At 35.9% G+C, this 23,538-nt stretch overlaps 1 protein-coding gene across 1 annotated transcript in view; it reads left to right on the forward strand.

Moving 5' to 3' along the window:
* The window catches only part of LOC134706211 (uncharacterized), a 31,136-nt gene extending 9,596 nt beyond the window's left edge, over positions 1-21,540 (forward strand). Inside the window, exons 3-6 of the mRNA XM_063564947.1 lie at positions 1,776-1,829; positions 19,482-19,543; positions 19,907-20,138; positions 21,090-21,540. Of these exons, the coding sequence (XP_063421017.1) occupies positions 1,776-1,829; positions 19,482-19,543; positions 19,907-20,138; positions 21,090-21,254 (513 nt within the window). The 3' untranslated portion in view covers positions 21,255-21,540. The remainder of the gene's footprint in view (positions 1-1,775; positions 1,830-19,481; positions 19,544-19,906; positions 20,139-21,089) is intronic.
* The last annotated feature ends 1,998 nt before the right edge of the window (positions 21,541-23,538 follow it).

A 23,538-nucleotide genomic window follows, 5' to 3' on the forward strand; every position in this document is an offset into this window, starting at 1 on the left:
CTGTTTTTATTTGTCTGGGTCCCTATTCTGTGGGCTCGGTCAATTTTAATATTTTCAGTTATTTTCAAAACATTTTTGAAAATCAATTTTAATTCCGCTATTACGTTTTCGTCATTTCGTTCATGAACCCCTATTACTATAGCATTTTCCCTCATGCTGCGTTCAACCAGGTTTGCTATTTGACTTTGTTGACAATCAAGTCTAGTTTCTAAATGTACCACGTATGACTTCATTAGATTTAATTCCGTTGTCAGTTTTGTATTTTGATTTCTGACTTCGGCTATCATAGTTGTTTGGTCTTCAGTTTCTGTTGCCACAGCTTGAAGTCTGTCTTCAATGCCATCTTTGGAGTATATGTCATTTTTAATACCATGTATTTCTTCATTTTGGTTTTCAAATTTTATTATAAGACTGTTTAATGTTTGTTGTATGCCTACTATGCCACTTAGAAGTTTGTTATTAAATGTTTGATCCTCAGAGTATTCACCGAGGTTTTGTTCGAGTGAGCTCTCTGTCTCCGTCATGTTAGTATCCGCCATTTTTATACCTGTGGTTTGTTTACTATTAAAAGTTTTTGTCTCTATTTCTCTTTCACGTTTACGAGTATTTTGTTTTTCACTCATTACCTTTATTCATTACTATCAAAGTAAGTTTGTTATGTGTTGGTTTCAGAAAAATTCACTGTTTCACCATGTTTAAGTTGAAATTATCAGGCAGGTCGAGCAGAGAGAAAAAAACCTCAACCATTCATTTCCAAGGGCAGATAATTATTCATATAAAAGTTTATTGAAATCCCGATAAGTATGATAACCTTGTTTTTTCATTATGTATGGATTCTTTTCTCTTGTTTCATGTCACAGCTGGATATACATTTCATTATTGAAGACTTCTTTTTATATAGCCGATACGAACTAGTTTGATCTGGGTAATGTACAAGATATATGTCATTGATTGTCTGGTCGTTTGGGTTAGTCACGATCAACGTTCCACCCATGTCAAAAGTACACGTCTTTAATTTCAATCAACAAATCATATTTACAATCTGCTTTAAATCTGGACTTGGATAAGTAGTTAATTTTCCATCTCTTGAGCACTTCTGTTTTTACTGTTATTAATAGATATATTGGTTCTGTTACACTCCTGTCACATGTTATAAAGGCTATAGTTGAGCATTCGAACACAGGTTTAGCCACACTACATTTAACTATAATTCAGTGGTTATTGTTCGTCATAAATCAGAAAGTGTTTTCTTTTTAATATTTTTTTAATTTAGATTTTTTTATTGGTTCACATTTTGTCAGGTGGTCTTCTTTTGTAGCTGTATTTGTTATAGTTGATGGTCGTACGCATTTGCGGATCCAGGGGGGAGTTCCGGGGTTGGAACCCCCCTTTTTATTGGCCGATCAATGCATTTGAATGGGGACATATAGCTGGACCCCCCCCCCTTTATCCTGGGTTGGGAACCCCCCTTTTTAAAAATGGCTGGATCCGCCACTGTGTACGCTGACATATGGATGCTAAATTTATAGAAAGATTAATCTAAACAATATTAAAAAAAATGGAAACAAAATGATTTTCTCACCAGGAGAAAAATACACTGCATTTGTCTTAAACTTGGATTAAAAGTTAACTGAAAATACACATTCGAATCTCGAACATTTCACTGGTTGGTTTGTGAGTGATCGTCCTCGTAACATTAAAAGCAAGTAACATGAAATCACAAAAACAATCTTATAAGATATATAATGTTATTATTGTAATGTAATGATTTTCAGAAATTACAAGAAGGTGTATTTGAAGATGCTGCCTGTCAAAGTCCAGAAGTTTTGGTAAGTTCAAAATGTAAACATTATGAGAACTTTATATATAAAAACAATTATGCATATAAGAAAAGGATGTGCAGTTAATTTATTCTTATATGAGGATGCTACTTTATCTGAGTTAAAACTTCGAGCATATTGGTAAGTATATTGCATTAGTGCTAAATCGCCTCAGTGGTCTCCTTACAGCGTATGTATACAAGCTGTGACAAACAAAAGACTTAAAAAACGAAGGTTTTTTTACAACACTTTTCAGCTTTTGCAAAGATAGCGTTACTTTAGAATAAGAGAACAGACAGGTCGACTCGCGGTTCAAATAATGTATATCAGAGTAGAGTAAGAGCAAAGGCTGGTGGTCGGTTAAAATAAAATATATTAGAGTAGAGTTATATAACATTCTGTTATTCGCACACTTCTTTATTTTGAACAAGAATTACATCAGGTTACATATCTTACACTTCTTCAACTTGTGACAACAATGATACATGTTTTAAAGTATGTTAGTTCAATCTGATCAATAAAATTAACACATGAATTATGTTAATAAAACTAGTATCACACTAACGTTGATAGTTCAATGAATCCCCATGTTACTTTATGTCAAAAGAAACTTTATGACATGTCAAAAGAAACGTTATGACATGTCAAAAGAAATGGTATGACATGTCATTGGAAATGGCATGATATGTCAATAGGAATGATATGACATTAAAACGAATGGTATGACATATGAATAGGAACAGTTTGACATATCAATAGGAATGTTATAGAATGTTATGACATATCAATAGGAATGGTATGACATGTCAATAGGAATGGTATGACATATCAATAGCAATAGTATGACATGTCAATAGGAATGGTCGGAAATGTCAATAGCAATAGTAGGACATGTCAATAACAATAGTATGACATATCAATAGGAATAGTAGAACATGTCAATAGGAATGGTAGAACATGTCAATAGCAATAGTATGACATATCAATAGGAATGGTAGAACATGTCAATAGAAATAATATGACATATCAATAGGAATGGTAGGACATGTCAATAGGAATGGTATGACATATCAATAGGAATGGTAGGACATATCAATAGGAATGGTAGAACATGTCAATAGAAATAATATGACATATCAATAAGAATGGTAGGACATGATATCAATAGGAATGGTAGGACATATCAATAGGAATGGTAGGACATATCAATAGGAATGGTAGAACATGTCAATAGGAATGGTAGGACATGTCAATAGGAATGGTATGACATATCAATAGGAATGGTAGAACATATCAATAGGAATGGTAGGACATGTCAATAGGAATGGTATGACATATCAATAGGAATGGTAGAACATGTCAATAGGAATGGTAGGACATGTCAATAGGAATGGTAGGACATATCAATAGGAATGGTATGACATATCAATAGGAATGGTAGAACATATCAATAGGAATGGTATGACATATCAATAGGAATGGTAGAACATATCAATAGGAATGGTAGAACATGTCAATAGGAATGGTAGAACATATCAATAGGAATGGTAGGACATGTCAATAGGAATGGTAGGACATATCAATAGCAATGGTAGTACATGTCAATAGGAATGGTATGACATGTCAATAGGAATGGTAGAACATGTCAATATGAATGGTATGACATATCAATAGGAATGGTAGGACATGTCAATAGGAATGGTAGGACATATCAATAGGAATGGTATGACATATCAATAGGAATGGTAGAACATATCAATAGGAATGGTATGACATATCAATAGGAATGGTAGAACATATCAATAGGAATGGTAGAACATGTCAATAGGAATGGTAGAACATATCAATAGGAATGGTAGGACATGTCAATAGGAATGGTAGGACATGTCAATAGGAATGGTAGGACATATCAATAGAAATGGTAGGACATGTCAATAGGAATGGTATGACATATCAATAGGAATGGTAGGACATGTCAATAGGAATGGTAGGACATATCAATAGCAATGGTAGTACATGTCAATAGGAATGGTATGACATGTCAATAGGAATGGTAGAACATGTCAATAGGAATGGTAGGACATGTCAATAGGAATGGTATGACATGTCAATAGCAATGGTAGGACATATCAATAGCAATGGTAGTACATGTCAATAGGAATGGTATGACATGTCAATAGGAATGGTAGAACATGTCAATAGGAATGGTAGGACATGTCAATAGGAATGGTATGACATATCAATAGGAATGGTAGGACATGTCAATAGGAATGGTAGGACATGTCAATAGGAATGGTAGGACATGTCAATAGGAATGGTAGGACATGTCAATAGGAATGGTATGACATGTCAATAGGAATGGTATGACATGTCAATAGGAATGATATGACATGTCAATAGCAATGGTAGAACATGTCAATAGGAATGGTAGGACATGTCAATATGAATGGTAGAATATGTCAATAGGAATGGTATGACATGTCAATAGCAATGGTAGAACATGTCAATAGGAATGGTAGGACATGTCAATATGAATGGTAGAATATATCAATATCAATGGTAGAATATATCAATAGCAATGGTAGGATATGTCAATAGGAATGGTATGACATATCAATAGCAATGGTAGTGTCGGTGATTTAGAGACAGTTTAACTTACGCGTCAAACGTTAACACTACTTTTAACGCCGTTTTCCATTCACATTGTTAACGTCATCATTATCTTCTGTTAACGTTGTGCTATTGTTATGTATCATGTTGCTATATAGAGTTGAGATTATACGATCAAACGAACCAGACGTTGTTTTACTGCCTGTCTAGACTTTTAGTTAACCCATCCGTCACATTGGTGCTGCGACCAGAGGATATAATGACGAAAAAGAAAGCCATTCGAGTGGGCCATCGAGGAGCCGCGAGGAGATTAATTTCAAAGATTGAAGAGGAATTAGAGAAAGAAACAACACAACGCGACGAAATAGAAAGCCTATGTGAAACCTTGAAGAAAAAGAGGGATATTCTTTCGGAACTTGATAATGAAATATTAGAGGAGATTGCAGAGGAAAACATGAAAGCAGAGATAGAAGACTCAGATCGGTATGTTTTAGATATAGAACGGATTTTGACAAAAGTACGCAATTCATCAAGTTCAAAACAGAAAAATAAATCAAATGAAACTAGCTCTAATCAGAACTTAAATCCAAATGCAGCAGATTTTGTTTTCATCAACTCCACATCTACATGTAATACTCCACATCCCATGCAGAATAATGATATGCAATACAGATCGTCAATGAGCGCAACAAATTCTAGCATCTACCACAAGCTACCAAAATTGAATTTACCATATTTAATGGCAATTTGTTAAACTGGCAACCTTTCTGGGATGCGTATCAATCAACAATACACGATAACCAAACATTAACAGACGTGCAGAAATTTACGTATTTGCAAAATCATATTCAGGGAATAGCCGCGCAATGTATCGCCGGTTTACCACTCACAAGTGCAAATTACTATCAAGCCGTTTCAATACTGAGAGAGAGGTTTGGTCAGAACCACAAAATCACGAACGCATATATTCAGAATTTAATTGATTTACCCGCACCGAGGTCAAACGCAGACAGTTTGAGAAACTTTTCCGACAGAATTGAGTGTAGCATACGCGGATTAGAATCGTTAGGAACAAACGAGAGTACATTTGGAGCCATTCTTACGCCTATTATATACAATAAATTGCCGTCCGACGTACGAAAAAACATAACCCGAGATCGCGGAAACGACGACTGGGACATCGAATCATTGAGAACAGCAATAAAGAGGGAAGTATGCGTACAGGTCGCAGGACAATCTACAGGTCAAAGTAATGAAGATTTAGAAATTTTACCGACCGCTTCGTTTATTGCCGAAACATTTCCAGGAAAGAACAGGAAACAGTCACGTAAGAAATGTTTATTTTGTGAAGAATCCCATCATCCAAATACATGCAAAAACGTGAAAGATGTTGAGAAACGAATTGAAATTGTGAAGCGAAAAAAGGTATGTTTTAACTGTTTCGAAAGTCATAGAGTAGCTGAATGTAAATCAGAATTTAAATGCCGCCAGTGCGGAAAGAGACATCACACGAGTATACATGTACAAGTACATAACACAGAACCAAAGAGCTTGACCGAAAGCCAGTATAATACACAAAAGACCGTAGCACATACTGCCGTAGAGGAAACGCCACTAGAGCTAACCACATCATTGCATTCTACTGTTACTGCACATACAGATGTTTTACTGAAAACTGCCGTAACTCCAGTTTGGTCCGAAAATCGATCGATAATGACAAATATTTTACTTGACGAGGGAGCACAGAATTCATTCATAACTGAAGATTTAGCTAGAAAATTAGAAATTGAGTCCACCGAAAAGATAGCACTGAAAATATCTGGATTTGGAGGAAACGAAGGACAAGTTCGTCATCTTGATAAAGCAAACATAGCTATTGAAACAGTTGACAATCAAAGAATAGAAATTGAAGTAATAATTGTACCGAAAATTGCCGCTCCTATTCAGACAAAATCACAAAAGGAAATCAAAGCACTGTCATACTTACGTGGTTTACGACTCGCACATCCGATATGCGCAGAAGACAAGTTTAACATATCTTTATTGATTGGCGCAGACTATTACTGGTCAATAGTTGAAGATGAAATAATAAGAGGAAATGGACCGACCGCAGTTAAGTCGAAAATTGGTTACCTCTTGTCGGGACCCGTACTTACTAAGAACGGAAGTACTTCAAAACAGTCAGCAATGCTGAATATTTTGACTGATCACAGAGCCGTTGTTTGCGACTTGGAAAAGTTTTGGAACTTAGAAGCGTTGGGGGTTTCAGGAAGCGATACCATTAAAAGTCAGTCTGAAGTTGTACGAGAATACGGAGAAAAGTCTATAATACTAGAAAATGGAAAGTACACAGCTAAGTTACCATGGAAACCAGATTTCCTTCCGCTGCCGCATAACTTGGAATTGGTTAAACAGAGGACAGGAAGCGTTATTAGACGTCTAGCAAACAAACCTGATTTATTAAAAATATGTACCAATTATCAGGTTGTCTGCATGTTAATATCGTAAAATATCAGCTGCGAGACATAATATTAAGCTTTTTGTCGAGTAAGCGCAGCGAACGAGATCAAAAAGCCTTCATATTATTTCGAGCAGCTGATATTTTACAATATTAATATGCCGATAACCTAATAATCGATTTATCGGGCTGCATTTGCGTCTTTTGGAAGTATTGTCTTAGTTTCATCAGCAACCGGAAGTTGACTTGATAAGTTCGGGGCAAACTTATCAACGTCGGTTCAAACATTATGACGTCGCTGATATGCCCGGGTCAAAGTTATTAAGGCCAGGTCAACGTATTTGACGTCACAAAGCCGTGATATGGAGTTTTATTAAGAGCTGAGCAGATTGATATAGACAGTTGGACGACCGATAAATGGAGATATCATAAGGGAGCAGGAGAGGAGACACTTTATTGAAAAGGTTGAGGAAACAAAACTTCCTACCGATCGACCCGTGCACTATATCCCGCATCTATCCTTCCAAGGAATCATCTACTACGCCAATACGCATTGTTTATGATTGTAGCTGCAAAGATGGAAGAGATAATCCAAGTCTAAATGAATGCTTAGAATCACACCCACCTGTTATGAATGATATTACGGGAATACTTATGAGATTTCGCGCTAAGAAATATGCTACAACATCAGATTTAGAAAAGGCATTTCTACAAATACAGCTCGACGAGAAAGACCGAGATGCAACGAGGTTCTTATGGCTTAGCGATCCTACAAACACATCAAGTCCGCTAATAACATATCGCTTCAAGTCCGTACTCTTCGGAGCTACATGTTCGCCATTCATTTTGAGCGCCACACTTCTCAAGCACTTTAAAGAAAATCCGGGGAAACTTTCAGATACACTTGAAAATGGGTTATATGTGGACAACATTTTAACTAGCTTTGATAACGAAAATGACGTAATAGATTATTACAGGAGATCGAGAGAATTACTTATGAAAGGCGGATTCAACCTACGCTCATGGAATTCAAATAGTCCAAAATTACAAGAAATCGCTAGCAAAGAACAAACCTTAGACAAAGATGAGCTTACTAAAATTCTTGGTATGCAATGGAACGCTAAATCGGACAAGCTGTTTTATCAAAGTAACACGTTCGAGATGGACAAAAAAGGAAAACTGACTAAAAGATATATTTTACGGCAATCATCCAAGATTTTCGATCCGTTAGGACTATTAAGCCCAGTTACTGTAAAAGCGAAAATCTTTATGCAATCACTTTGGAAGCTAAATTTGGAGTGGGACGAAATATTACCGGAAGATATCCAATCAAAATGGATATTAATTTCACGAGATCTAGCATCGAGCTTAGAAACAGAGATTCATCGAAGTACTCAAACACAGAACGAGCATAACAGAAAATTACCAACTCTTCATGTATTTACCGATGCTTCAACTCATGCGTACGGCGCATGCGCGTACATCTTGTATGACAGAAAACCAACAATAGTAATGGCAAAGAATCGAGTTGCGCCTATCAAGACTATAACTTTACCAAAACTAGAGCTTATGGGGGCTGTAATTGGAGCAAGACTTGCTGATCATATCTGCAAAAACTTTCCAGAAACTTTCAGTGAAATACAATTTTGGAGTGATAGTCAAATCGTACTTAGTTGGCTTTCATCCGTAAAACCACAGAGACAATTTATCAAAAACAGAATTGAAGAAATTAAAAGTTTGTGTGGAGATAATGTATGGAGATACTGCCCTACGAAAGACAATCCCGCAGATCTACTTACACGTGGTATAACATCTGAAGAACTGCAACAGAACGAAATATGGTTTAGTGGACCTAAATGGTTAAACAGCAAAGAAGATTGGCCGACATGGAACGGAAACAATGTAACGTCTAGTGTATGTACAACAATATCGGAGAACGATGACAAAATTGAAACTATGGAGAATAATCAAAATGTACGTATTGGTATAGGAGAAATCATAGATATCGAACGGTACAATTCTTATAGAAAACTAACCCGCATTACCGCATATGTAATGAGATTCGCAACAAACTGCAAAGCAACAGAAACTGAACGAAAGAAAGATTTGTTACGTAGTGATGAAATTAAAAATGCAAAATTCCTATGAATAAGATATACACAAGGTAAAATATTTAGTGACAAAATAAATTGTATAGATAATTCTACAAAACGTAAAACACTTGTGCGACAATTAAAGCTCTTTCTAGACGAAAAGCAATTATTACGATGTGGTGGCCGCCGAATAGACAATGCGACAGTAGGAGAAACAGTCAAGTTTCCATATCTGTTACCGGCAAAGGACCGTCTCACACATTTGATAGTGTTAGAAGCACATGAGAATACACTACATTCAGGAATAAATATCACTCTAGCATACATACAACAAACATTTTGGATTCCGAAATTAAGACAGTGCGTCAAATCTATATTGATGAAATGTGTAACGTGCCGAAAAGTAATCGGAAAATCTTATCCCGCACCAGAAATTCCACCATTACCAAAAGAGAGAGTTCAAGATGCCACACCCTTTAGCATCACCGGTGTAGACTTCACAGGTGCGTTAACGACAAGAAACAGACACAACGAAGAATCGAAGGTTTACATTTGCCTATTTACATGTGCTGTCACTCGAGCAGTACATTTGGAATTAGTTTACGATCTCAGCGAAGAATCTTTTTTATTGTGTTTCCGGAGATTTGTAAGTCGACGATCAGTGCCGAAAATTATGATGTCAGATAATGCGTTAACATTTAAATATATATACCCATTAAATTTATATATCTCCCAATTGATACGATATTCCCGTGCTTGCATTTCCTATCATGATTTTCTTGATAGAGGGTTACTGCTCACAAGGAAGCTATTAAACCAAGAGTTCCAAATGGTGAAGTTGAAATCATCCCTTCGTAAATTTTACGGACGCCATCACGAGTTGGTTGACCGTTATGGAATAACCGTTTCACAAATGATATCGGATATGTTCCTTACGTCGTAACTACAATCCCCTTCCCTTTCATGAATTTGACCTACCGAATTAGACTATTTACCGGATTTGTAATCACATAAGCAACACGACGGGTGCCGCATGTGGCGCAGGATCTGCTTACCCTTCCGGAGCACCTGAGATCACCCCTAGTTTTTGGTGGGGTTCGTGTTGTTTATTCTTTAGTTTTCTATGTTGTGTCATGTGTACTATTGTTTTTCTGTTTGTCTTTTTCATTTTTAGCCATGGCGTTGTCAGTTTGTTTTAGATTTACGAGTTTGACTGTCCTTTTGGTGTCTTTCGTCCCTCTTTTAAAGCTGCTTCAATCGAAATTTCACGACTTTGCAATTCTAAAAAAGTTAAAGAAAATATTCAGAATTATGGCATTGAATGGAAATTCATTCCAAATAGAGCTCCATGGTTCGGGGGCATGTGGGAAAGAATGATTGGCTTAACAAAAACATCACTTAAGAAAGTATTAGGACGTGCACATGTTAACGACGAGACTCTAAGGACCGTATTAACAGAGATCGAAGCCACACTCAACGATCGACCAGTGACGTATATTTCAACAGATATCAGAGATCCGGAGCCGCTTACACCATCCCATCTTATACATGGACGAAGAATAACAACTTTACCGTATGTATCGTCAAATAGTGCTATTGACAATCTAAATGTTTGTGAATTAACACACACAAACTTGAACAATCAAACGATACGACAGAGACAATTGATTGAGAATTTCTGGACGAGATGGAAAGGAGAATACCTTACTTCATTGCGAGAATATCACCAAAGAGCTGGAGTCGACGTTCGGAAGATTAAAGAAGGCGATGTCGTTCAGATACACGACGAATCAAAGCGCGTACATTGGAAACTTGGAGTTGTGCAGGACACTATTAAAGGCAAGGACGGCTTAGTACGCGTCGCTATGGTGCGTACCAAATCAGGAATTACAAATCGACCCGTGACGAAACTCTACCCATTAGAAGTCAACAGCATGGACTATTATCTGAGACGAAGTGAACGAAGAAACTAACGTGTGTGAACAGACTTGTTAATTTTTCTTATTTGTGAAAAGACTGTAAATTCAAAGAGTTTTTTACGTAATTTAATAATTTAATCCTTTTTTCATTATTTGTGAGATCAATCTATTTTTGTTCTTTCCGCATGCCACTACATATCACAGCTAATGGACATTGCATCTGGTGGCCCCGAGTATGTCGGTGATTTAGAGACAGTTTAACTTACGCGTCAAACGTTAACACTACTTTTAACGCCGTTTTCCATTCACATTGTTAACGTCATCATTATCTTCTGTTAACGTTGTGCTATTGTTATGTATCATGTTGCTATATAGAGTTGAGATTATACGATCAAACGAACCAGACGTTGTTTTACTGCCTGTCTAGACTTTTAGTTAACCCATCCGTCACAGGTAGGACATGTCAATAGGAATGGTATGACATATCAATAGGAATGGTATGACATATCAATAGGAATGGTATGACATATCAATAGGAATGGTATGACATGTCAATAGGAATGGTATAACATATCAATAGCAATAGTATGACATGTCAATAGGAATGGTAGGAAATGTCAATAGCAATAGTAGGACATGTCAATAACAATAGTATGACATATCAATAGGAATGGTAGAACATGTCAATAGGAATGGTAGAACATGTCAATAGGAATGGTAGGAAATGTCAATAGCAATAGAAAGACATGTCAATAACAATAGTATGAAATATCAATAGGAATGGTAGAACATGTCAATAGGAATGGTAGAACATGTCAATAGCAATGGTAGAACATGTCAATAGCAATAGTATGGCATATCAATAGCAATGGTAGGACATGATATCAATAAGAATGGTAGGACATGATATCAATAAGAATGTTATGACATATCAATAGGAATGGTATGACATATCAATAGCAATAGTATGACATGTCAATAGGAATGGTAGGAAATGTCAATAGCAATAGTAGGACATGTCGATAACAATAGTATGACATATCAATAGGAATGGTAGGACATGATATCAATAGGAATGGTATGACATATCAGGTAGGACATGTCAATAGGAATGGTAGGAAATGTCAATAGCAATAGTATGACATATCAATAGCAATGGTAGGACATGTTAATAGGAATGGTATGACATATCAATAGGAATGGTAGGAAATGTTAATAGCAATAGTATGACATATCAATAGCAATGGTAGAATATATCAATAGGAATAGTAGGACATATCAATAGGAATGGTAGGACATGTTAATAGGAATGGTATGACATATCAATAGGAATGGTAGGACATGTCAATAGGAATGGTAGGACATGTCAATAGGAATGGTAGGACATATCAATAGGAATGGTAGGACATGTCAATAGGAATGGTAGGACATGTCAATAGGAATGGTAGGACATATCAATAGCAATGGTAGGACATATCAATAGGAATGGTATGACATGTCAATAGGAATGGTAGGACATGTCAATAAGAATGGTAGGACATATCAATAGGAATGGTATGACATGTCAATAGGAATGGTAGGACATGTCAATAGGAATGGTAGGACATATCAATAGGAATGGTAGAACATGTCAATATGAATGGTATGACATATCAATAGGAATGGTATGACATGTCAATAGGAATGGTAGGACATGTCAATAGGAATGGTAGGACATATCAATAGGAATGGTAGGACATATCAATAGCAATGGTAGGACATGTCAATAGGGATGGTAGGACATATCAATAGCAATGGTAGTACATGTCAATAGGAATGGTATGACATGTCAATAGGAATGGTATGACATGTCAATAGGAATGGTAGGACATGTCAATAGCAATGGTAGTACATGTCAATAGCAATAGTATGACATATCAATAGGAATGGCAGGACATGTCAATAGGAATGGTAGAACATGTCAATAGGAATGGTAGGACATGTCAATAGGAATGGTAGAACATGTCAATAGGAATGGTATGACATATCAATAGGAATAGTAGGACATGTCAATATGAATGGTATGACATATCAATAGGAATGGTAGGACATATCAATAGGAATGGTATGACATATCAATAGGAATGGTAGTGTTATATCCGTCATTGACTTCTTATTTAGTTACGCCACGCGTATGAATATGTTATTGTTAATTACACACATACTTGATTAAAGTAGTTCCTAAATGTAAACAATGGTTGCTTGATGCTTTACATCTCCCCCTCGGCCAATACGTAACAACTGGCGACGAGAACGAACCACAGCAACAATGAACATTACACAATATGAAACAAACGTATAGACATTGGTAAAATCGAAGCAAACACTGAACATTTGCATGAAAATAGCTAAATACCGAATTGATAAGCCCGATTCTTTGTTCGACTCCACGTGTGTTCCAAACAAAGGAATCTGCGGTACATCACATACATCATGGCAACATTTGGTTTGATAGGGAAAATTGACCCATTTGATGAAACAATTGAACCCTGGGACTCGTATGTTGAACGATTAGACCAATATTTTGTCGCAAATGAAATCGACGGAAACAAAAAGGTTCCTGCCCTACTTTGCCTGATAGGGGGGAAACTATACTCGTTGTTGAGGGACTTAACATTTCCGGACAAACCATCAGAGAAAACATTCGACGTATTAGTTAAGCTATTAAAGGATCATTTAGCTCCCAAACCGCTACAAGCATCAGAACGATTCAGATTTGATAAAAGGGACCAAAAAGAGGGGGAATCAATACAAGATTATGTTGCACAATTACGAAAACTCTCACTGCATTGTGGTTTTAATGCAGACCTCAAAGAAAAGTTAAGAGACAGGATAGTTTGTGGCCTTAAAAACCCGAACATTCAGAAAAGGTTATTGTCAGAAAAAGACTTGACATATGATAAAGCAGTAGATATTGGTGTGGCTATGGAGACCGCATCCAAAGATGCAACCGAATTACAAGCAAAACATAGAACTGAGGGGGTAAACAAAATGAGTGCAAGAAAATGTAAATTTCAACCACAGCATAACAAAGGGAACTCTCGCTGTTACAGGTGTAACAACACAGGACACTCACCTTTCGATTGCAAATTCAAGAACGCAATCTGTCACAACTGTAACAAAACAGGCCACATAAAGAAAGCCTGCATGTCAAAATCTAATAAGAAACCTCAATCAAGAAAATTTGAAAACAAGAAATCCGTACATGCTTTAGAGGAAGATTCTGATAGTGATAACTGCATCGCTAGTCTAGAAACATTTGAAATTAATAACGGTAAATCGTCAAAAGATGTCATGTGGTTAAAACCTACGGTTGAAGGAGTAACGCTTAAAATGGAGCTCGACACTGGATCAGCAGTATCGGTCATATCACAGGCAGATTTTTCAAAGAGGCTAGGTCATGTTAAACTAGTCGAAGCTACAATTACATTACAAACTTACTCAGGAGAAAGTATAAAACCTTTAGGGTGTGCAAATGTCAAAGTCCATTATAAAGGAGAAACAAATGTGTTGCCACTATATGTAGTACCTAAAGGAGGACCGCCTTTGTTCGGAAGGGAATGGCTAAAGCATATTAAACTTGACTGGAATGAAATTAGGGAGGTTCATGGTATAAATCAAAAGAAAACAGGGGAAGTAATTAAAGATTTACAAAATAAATACAAAGATGTATTTAAAGATGAACTAGGAACAATAAAGGGAATAAAAGCCAAATTGTCTCTAAAAGACAACAGCAGTCCAAAGTATATTAAAGCTAGAACTGTGCCGTTTTCTTTGCGTGAAAAAGTAGAAGCTGAATTGGACAGATTAGAAAAAGAAGGAACATTGAATAAAGTTCAACACAGTGAATGGGCTACACCTATAGTTCCAGTATTAAAGAAAAATGGAAATGTAAGAATATGTGGAGATTTCAAGGTTACGTTAAATCCCATGTTAAATGTTGATCAATACCCGCTTCCAAAAATTGATGACATTTTTGCAAATTTGAATGGAGGAATACAATATACAAAGATGGACTTAAAGCAAGCCTATTTACAACTTGAAGTAGATGAAGACTGTAAAGACTTGCTAACTATAAACACTCACCGTGGACTATACCGCTATAACCGTATGGCGTTTGGAATTGCATCAGCTCCTGCAATATGGCAGAGAACTATTGAACAAATATTAAATGGAATTCCTGGAACTCAATGTTTATTGGATGACATGATAATTACAGGATCGACAGACGAAGAACATTTGAACAATTTAGAGTCTGTACTGAAAAGACTAAGTCAGTATGGACTAAAGGCTAATATAGACAAATGTGAATTTTTTAAGGACAGTGTAACATGTTGTGGACATGTAATCGACAAACATGGACTCCACAAAACACCAGACAAAATTGAAGCAATAAGGAACGCTCCAGCACCGGAAAATGTGTCTCAGCTTAAGTCTATTTTAGGATTGATAAATTACTATGCCAAGTTTTTACCAGACCTATCAGCGACTTTAAGTCCTCTACATAATCTTCTGCGTAAAGTTATAAAACATGGAGGTGGACAAAGGAATGCCAAGAGGCGTTCGACAAGGTGAAAGACTTAGTCACCTCAGATATGATATTGACACATTTTAATCCAGAGTTACCTGTCACTCTAGCATGTGACGCATCACCTTATGGTTTGGGTGCCGTCATATCTCATCGATATCCAAATGGATCAGACAGACCGATAGCTTTCGCCTCTAGATCACTAGCACCAGCAGAGAAAAATTATTCACAAATAGACAAGGAAGCGTTAGGAATAATTTGGGGAATTAAGAAATTCCATTCCTACCTATACGGGCGAAAATTCAAATTGATCACAGACCATCAGCCATTAATATATATATTCAACCCTCAGAAAGGAGTATCAGTTACAGCGTCAGCTCGTTTGCAAAGATATTCACTTTTCTTGTCAGGATATGAATATGAGATCGAATTCCGAGGAACTGCTAAACATGCAAACGCAGACTCGTTATCTAGACTTCCACTAAAAAGTACTGAAATAGACACTTCGTTGAAAATGGTGGAATCTTTCCATATTGCTCAAATGGAAGCAATTCCCGTTTCGAACAAACAAGTTCAGCAGGAAACAAGAAATTACCGTGTTTTGGGACTTATAACTACCTTCACACAGGATGGCTGGAACACTATTCACAAAGATGGTGAATATGCGCCATATTATTCTAGGCGAAATGAACTGACAGTACATCAGGGATGCCTTATGTGGGGCGTAAGAGTGATAATTCCTAATAAACTTCGTAGTCAGGTATTAGGACAGATCCATGAAGGACATCTTGGTGTCGTTAAAATGAAAGCATTGGCCCGAAGTTTTGTTTGGTGGCCAGGAATCGACCAGGATATTGAAAAGTTGGCAAAAGCCTGTAATGGATGTCAACCTAAATCAAAACTCCCCGAAAGGAGCACCGCTTAATGCGTGGGAATGGCCAAGCAAGCCATGGGACAGAGTTCATATTGATTTTGCAGGACCATTTTTAGGGTCTATGTTTCTTATCATGGTTGACGCACATTCAAAGTGGCCAGAAGTAATAAAAATGAAAAACATTACATCAGAAAGTACAATCAATGTTTTGCGAACAATCTTCTCAAGGAACGGAATACCATCACGTATTGTGAGTGACAATGGACCACAATTTACATCACAGGAATTTGAAAATTTCATGCAATTAAATGGTATTAAACACATCAGAAGTGCGCCATATCACCCATCGACAAATGGTTTTAAAAGCAGAACGTTTTGTGCAAACTTTTAAGCAAGCTATGAAATCTAGTTCAAATGATTCAGGAACCGTTTCGAAAAAACTAGCACAGTTTTTGTTAGCATACCGCAACACTAAACACAGTACAACGAATGAAACGCCAGCAAAACTTATGATTGGAAGAGATTTGAAAACAAGGATGAATCTTTTAAGACCGAACATTGAAAACCAAGTTCAAACTAAACAGATGGAAATGTGTGACCGTAGAAAAACTTACCAACGTGAATTTAATGATGGACAATCAGTTGTAGTCCGTGATTACCGGAACAAAAATAAATGGACACCAGGGACGATATCAACGAAAACTGGACCTGTGTCGTATCAAGTACAAATCGATCCTACAACAATATGGAGAAGACATGCCGATCAAATTATCGATTCAAACATAACTAACACTGAACAATCAATTTCAGAACAAACTACATTGGACAATCATATAAGTAGTGAACATGTCAACCCAACAGAAAATGAACACCGTCCACAAAAATCTGAAGAACACAAATCAAATCAACCAACAACACCAGTAAAGCGTTATCCAACAAGGGAAAGGAAATCCAACAAGTTGAAAGATTTTATATATAATTGACGCACAGTGTTGTGGGCATAATAATCCCACGTGCATCAGTTGAAACCTTTAGGGTTTCCGTATTTTTAGTGTAGTGTTAATTATATCTCGTAGTAAACGTAGTTAGTGAATTAGTGACTTAGAATAGACAAAACCGAACAGTATTCACATAAGACAGTATTCATTTTATTTTTCATAAGGTGCTATATGAACATTAATTAATACTCAGAACTATTAAAGATATAATCATAATATCAGACTTTTAAAGATAAAGAAGAACTGTTTTAATTTCTATTTCATTTATATATCTAGTCAATTTTAAAGTATTCACTTGAAAAAATCTAGGGAAGAGAAATGTTATATCCGTCATTGACTTCTTATTTAGTTACGCCACGCGTATGCATATGTTATTGTTAATTACACACATACTTGATTAAAGTAGTTCCTAAATGTAAACAATGGTTGCTTGATGCTTTACATCTCCCCCTCGGCCAATACGTAACAGGTAGGAAATGTCAATAGGAATGGTAGGACATGTCAATAGGAATGGTAGGACATATCAATAGGAATGGTATGACATATCAATAGGAATGGTAGGACATATCAATAGGAATGGTATGACATGTCAATAGGAATGGTATGACATGTCAATAGGAATGGTATGACATATCAATAGGAATGGTAGGACATGTCAATAGGAATGGTAGAACATGTCAATAGGAATGGTATGACATATCAATAGGAATGGTAGAATATGTCAATATGAATGGTATGACATGTCAATAGGAATGGTAGGACATGTCAATAGGAATGGTAGGACATATCAATAGGAATGGTATGACATGTCAATAGGAATGGTATGACATGTCAATAGGAATGGTAGGACATATCAATAGGAATGGTATGACATGTCAATAGGAATGGTATGACATGTCAATAGGAATGGTAGGACATATCAATAGGAATAGTAGGACATGTCAATAGGAATGGTATGACATGTCAATAGGAATGGTATGACATATCAATAGGAATGGTAGGACATGTCAATAGGAATGGTAGGACATGTCAATAGGAATGGTAGGACATGTCAATAGGAATGGTAGGACATGTCAATAGGAATGGTAGGACATATCAATAGGAATGGTATGACATGTCAATAGGAATGGTATGACATGTCAATAGGAATGGTATGACATATCAATAGGAATGGTAGGACATGTCAATAGGAATGGTAGAACATGTCAATAGGAATGGTAGGACATGTCAATAGGAATGGTAGAACATGTCAATAGGAATGGTATGACATATCAATAGGAATAGTAGGACATGTCAATATGAATGGTATGACATATCAATAGGAATGGTAGGACATATCAATAGGAATGGTATGACATATCAATAGGAATGGTAGAATATATCAATAGCAATGGTAGGACATGTCAATAGGAATGGTATGACATATCAATAGGAATGGTAGAATATGTCAATATCAATGGTAGAATATATCAATAGCAATGGTAGGATATGTCAATATGAATGGTATGACATATCAATAGCAATGGTAGGACATGTCAATAGGAATGGTATGACATATCAATAGGAATGGTAGAATATATCAATAGCAATGGTAGGACATGTCAATAGGAATGGTATGACATATCAATAGGAATGGTAGAATATGTCAATAGCAATGGTAGAATATATCAATAGCAATGGTAGGACATGTCAATATGAATTGTATGACATATCAATAGCAATGGTAGGACATGTCAATATGAATGGTATGACATATCAATAGGAATGGTAGGACATATCAATAGCAATGGTAGGACATGTCAATAGGAATGGTATGACATATCAATAGGAATGGTAGAATATATCAATAGCAATGGTAGGACATGTCAATATGAATGGTATGACATATCAATAGCAATGGTAGGACATGTCAATATGAATGGTATGACATGTCAATAGGAATGGTAGGAAATGTCAATATTTGCTTGACCTTCAGAATATTTCATACTTAAATTTACTGCTTATTGAGAGACTTCGTTGATTCATACTTAAGCATTAAATGTCCACACCCAGATTGTTAAAAGAAGAAGAAAGAAGTATATTTTAGAGCAATCAATAGTAGACTTGATAAAATTAAAACTTCTTTTTTATTTATATTTTCAGATGACTAAGAGCGTACTCTGTGTAGAGGCAAAATGTCCTAGCCATAGTGAACTCCTGTTGAAGTATGTAGTTATTGTTAACATTATCACTCAAACAAACAGTGATTATATTGCTTCTTTTGTAGTTTTATTTAGAATGTAAAATCGTTGAAAAGACTTAGCTGTAAAGTGCAATTTTTCAACACTTTACAACCCTATAAAACTTCAAAATCTGGGAAAATATGCAACGATTAACTAACGTTTTAAAGGGTAAAAAAGGGGGGGGGGGTTACCTTGATCTCATTATCGAGTGTTAAAACTATTTTTTTCTATAGTGTGTTCGCTCTTCCTTCTTTAATTATTTTTTACAAAATGTTTCTGTGAATGCGTTATTTATCCAACAGCACCTATCATTCCTCTGTTATTTAAATGTTTTAACTATTTCAGTTTCTCGCCATGGCAATGGTTCAGTCCAAACGTAAGTAAAATCCAGACAAACTGCCACTTACCAGCAGACACGTGTGATGAAGATGCCACCTTTGGACCAACAGTAACCACTTCCACTTATATGACTACAGATGAACCGATGACATCCACTGTGCCAACACAAACAACTGTTATTCCTGGGATGGCTAACGATGCATTAACTGGGTCTGGTAATGGAGAGGACAGTAATACAGTAAGTATATATTACACCTATTAACAGTTATTCCTGGGATGGCAAACAATGCGTTAACTGGGTCTGGTAACGGAGAGGACAGTAACACAGTAAGTAAATATTACACCTATTGACAGTCATTCCTGGGATGGCTAATGATGCATTAACTGGGTCTTGTAATGGAGAGGACAGTAACACAGTAAGTATATATTACACCTATTATGTCTTTAGTCTTTTGTCCGTCCTTCAAACTCACGTCTGTGAACTCTAGCTCACCTGGCATAAAACATCATTACAAGATCTTCAAATAATTCAGTATGAGAGAAATAGTTAACAGGCTCTTTAAGGATTTGTTTTCTCTGAATGATGATGTTTACTAATGTTTTGGCCTCAAACTAATGTAGACAGAGAGAAGGTTCAAACTACACAAAAATGCATGATCACCAAACTGATATCCACAAATAAGCTCATCCTGCCTAAAACCATCAGGGGACACCTTATACGAGTTATTGCCATTACATGACGATATTCACTTATTGCGTAAGGTGATTTACAAAATACAAACAAAATGCCTCAAGGGAACTTGTAAAATGCATAACTAAGCACCAAAATAGGATAATGAAAAGAATGACAAAAATTGTCCAGAAGCTTGTTGAAAAATTTACAGAGGCTACATTGTCGTTTACAAATAAATGAATAAGGAGATATTGTGCAGCCTTTAACAATGAGACAAACCTATACCGCATATATTGTATAAGCTATAAAGGGTCTCGGCAATACAACATGTGGAACACTTCAAGATAGAAAACCAAGGGTTTGAATTATAATATTTATATGACTTCATAATGCACCAAAAAATCAACATCAGAAGTAATATCACTACTGAATCCAATTCAATTTATTTGAATAAAATATTGTTTAAACTACTGAATTAAGTAATTTACTATATATTTTGTATATTTTCCGTTTTAGAATGATGGATCTTTCATTTCCGAAATGACGATGATTTTAGGAGTTTGTGCTGGTTTAATAATAGCAGTATCCGGTTTCTTTGTATTGATATATTCTTGTTGGAGAAAACACGGATTGAGGAGAATAGACAAGGTTGGATACACACCACTGAGGAATCAGGACTGACTAATATTGGATGATTAATACTACAATCATCATCAGACCCAACACATGTACAAGTTTCTTTAGTCATTGTAGTATTATCTTTTTGTTGTCAGATTGACAAATATGTCCGTGCTTATATTGCAAATAATCACAATGAATACTATAGTTCTTATATTTGTTTTCAACATTTATTTATTTTTTTACGTTAAACCGACTTTAGGAATAAAAATTTCAATAAACTTAAAGACACTGACATGTCACATTATAATGCAACGGAAAAATAAATGTATTATTCATTTGTCCATAATCTGGGTTGAATTTAAATAAAATGTTCAAAAAACAAATTGAGTTAACATTAGTTAGAGTTAACAATACACAACAAGGATGATAGGGGTTTCAAAAATATATAACAGTACAGCAGACCACATTAACCATCAACAGCCGAATGCTTTGATACAAAACACAAAGGCATATAACAACACAATATAACAATGGTAACCTCATGTTTGCCTGTAAAAGACTAAATGTGCATACAACAAGTTATTTATATGTAGTGTAACACGTCCCTTTAAGGGCAAAGCAGAGTACAAACAAACAAATACTTGGTACTAGCTAAAATGTTCCATTACAAATCAGGTAAATCACAATATACATCAAATATTTTGAATGTTAATTATGCACTTATTCCCGACTAGAGTCTAGTATTCATTTCACTATTGAATGTCACTTATTTAAGAAAAAAACCCACAAATTGTTTCTGCTTATAACAAAGCGCACTGAACTGTCATAAAAATAATTCAATTCTCCTCCTCTAAGGTTCGGTCTTCCCGACTTTATATATAAGTCCTGGTCATATCCATTGGCGTACTACTGGTGGTTCCACCGGATGTATAATGATAGCAATATGCTACAATTCCCCCTTTCTAGAGGACTTTGAAATTCCTTTTCCAGAAAAACAATACCACTAACGAATAAATTCCAAAATATTTAATGAAATAAACTACTGCTAAAAGTTATTTTCGCGGTACACAATTAAGACCTACTTACGTATCCTATCACACTTTTATGTCCTTCTCGAACTTGGTCAAAACTGCTCCAATTCCAAAATGACTCACATCTGTATTTAATATAAACTCTTTCCCGTCGATTGCTAGATATGCAAGTATAGGAAAGCTTGCAAGCGTCTTCTTTTTTTTTTTTTCTTTTTTTTTTTTAAAGAAACCGGAGTTTATTCACAATCGCTTGTTCATTCACAGGGAGCTTTTACCTGCGTTAAATCATAAAGACACTTAGCAATTTTCGAAAAATCCTTGATAAATCTTTTATAATAAGAAACCAATTGAATGAAAGATCGGAAACATTTTGCGGGCATTCAACCTTGAATATTGCCCGTACCTTAATAGAAGGATCCGGCCGCATCCCTTCTGTTGACAGAATATGTCCGAGATATCGTGTTTACAAAAACTACACTTTGCAGCCTTGAGCTTTAATCCGGCATCTGATAACCTCTGTAAGACTTTCTTCAAATTAATCAAATGTTCATCAAATGTTTCACTAAACACTATTATTTCATCTAGGTATACAACTAGAACATGCAATCCTCGCATTGCTGTCACAATAATTCTTTGTCAACTAGCTCCTGCGTTACACAATCAAAATGACACATATTGTCTGATATTGATATAAACCACCTCTGAGAGTAGTAAATGGATTTTTTTCCTCATCCCTTTTTGTATGGATTCATATGCACCTGATAAGCCATTCACAGTTCCAAAACTGACATCCACTTGGCTCCGCTGAGTGCGTCTATATTATTCTCTATTCTAGGGATCGCATAGAAATCTTTGATCGTCTTACCGTTCAATTTCCTGTAATCAACACACAGCCGCCACGAAATATTTTTCAATTGCACTAATACTTGGAGAACAGGGGCTAAAGGACTTTTCAATAAGTTCCTTATCCTCCAATTTCTTAATTTCATCATATATCGTTTAAAAAGAGGTGTTTGTCTTGGAGGGTTCTCTACTTGAATTTCTTCTATCAATTTGATATTATGCATACCAATTGTTGTCATTACTGTCATACCTGGCTCTCCTGTCGAATCATATAACGTATCTGCATACTTCAGCAGGATTTCCCTAAACCTCTCGTTTTTGCTTTCAGCGAGGTTTTCTCTTCTATCACTATACATTTCCACCATATACTGTTATACTGTGGAATGTGTTGTGGAGTGGATCCGTGTCCATTTCCTGAACTATAATTTTTACTTTTACAAATTGTGACTTTCATGACGGTCGTAATGGTA

This window comes from Mytilus trossulus, chromosome 2, assembly GCF_036588685.1.
Source record: "Mytilus trossulus isolate FHL-02 chromosome 2, PNRI_Mtr1.1.1.hap1, whole genome shotgun sequence".
Taxonomy (NCBI): domain Eukaryota; kingdom Metazoa; phylum Mollusca; class Bivalvia; order Mytilida; family Mytilidae; genus Mytilus; species Mytilus trossulus.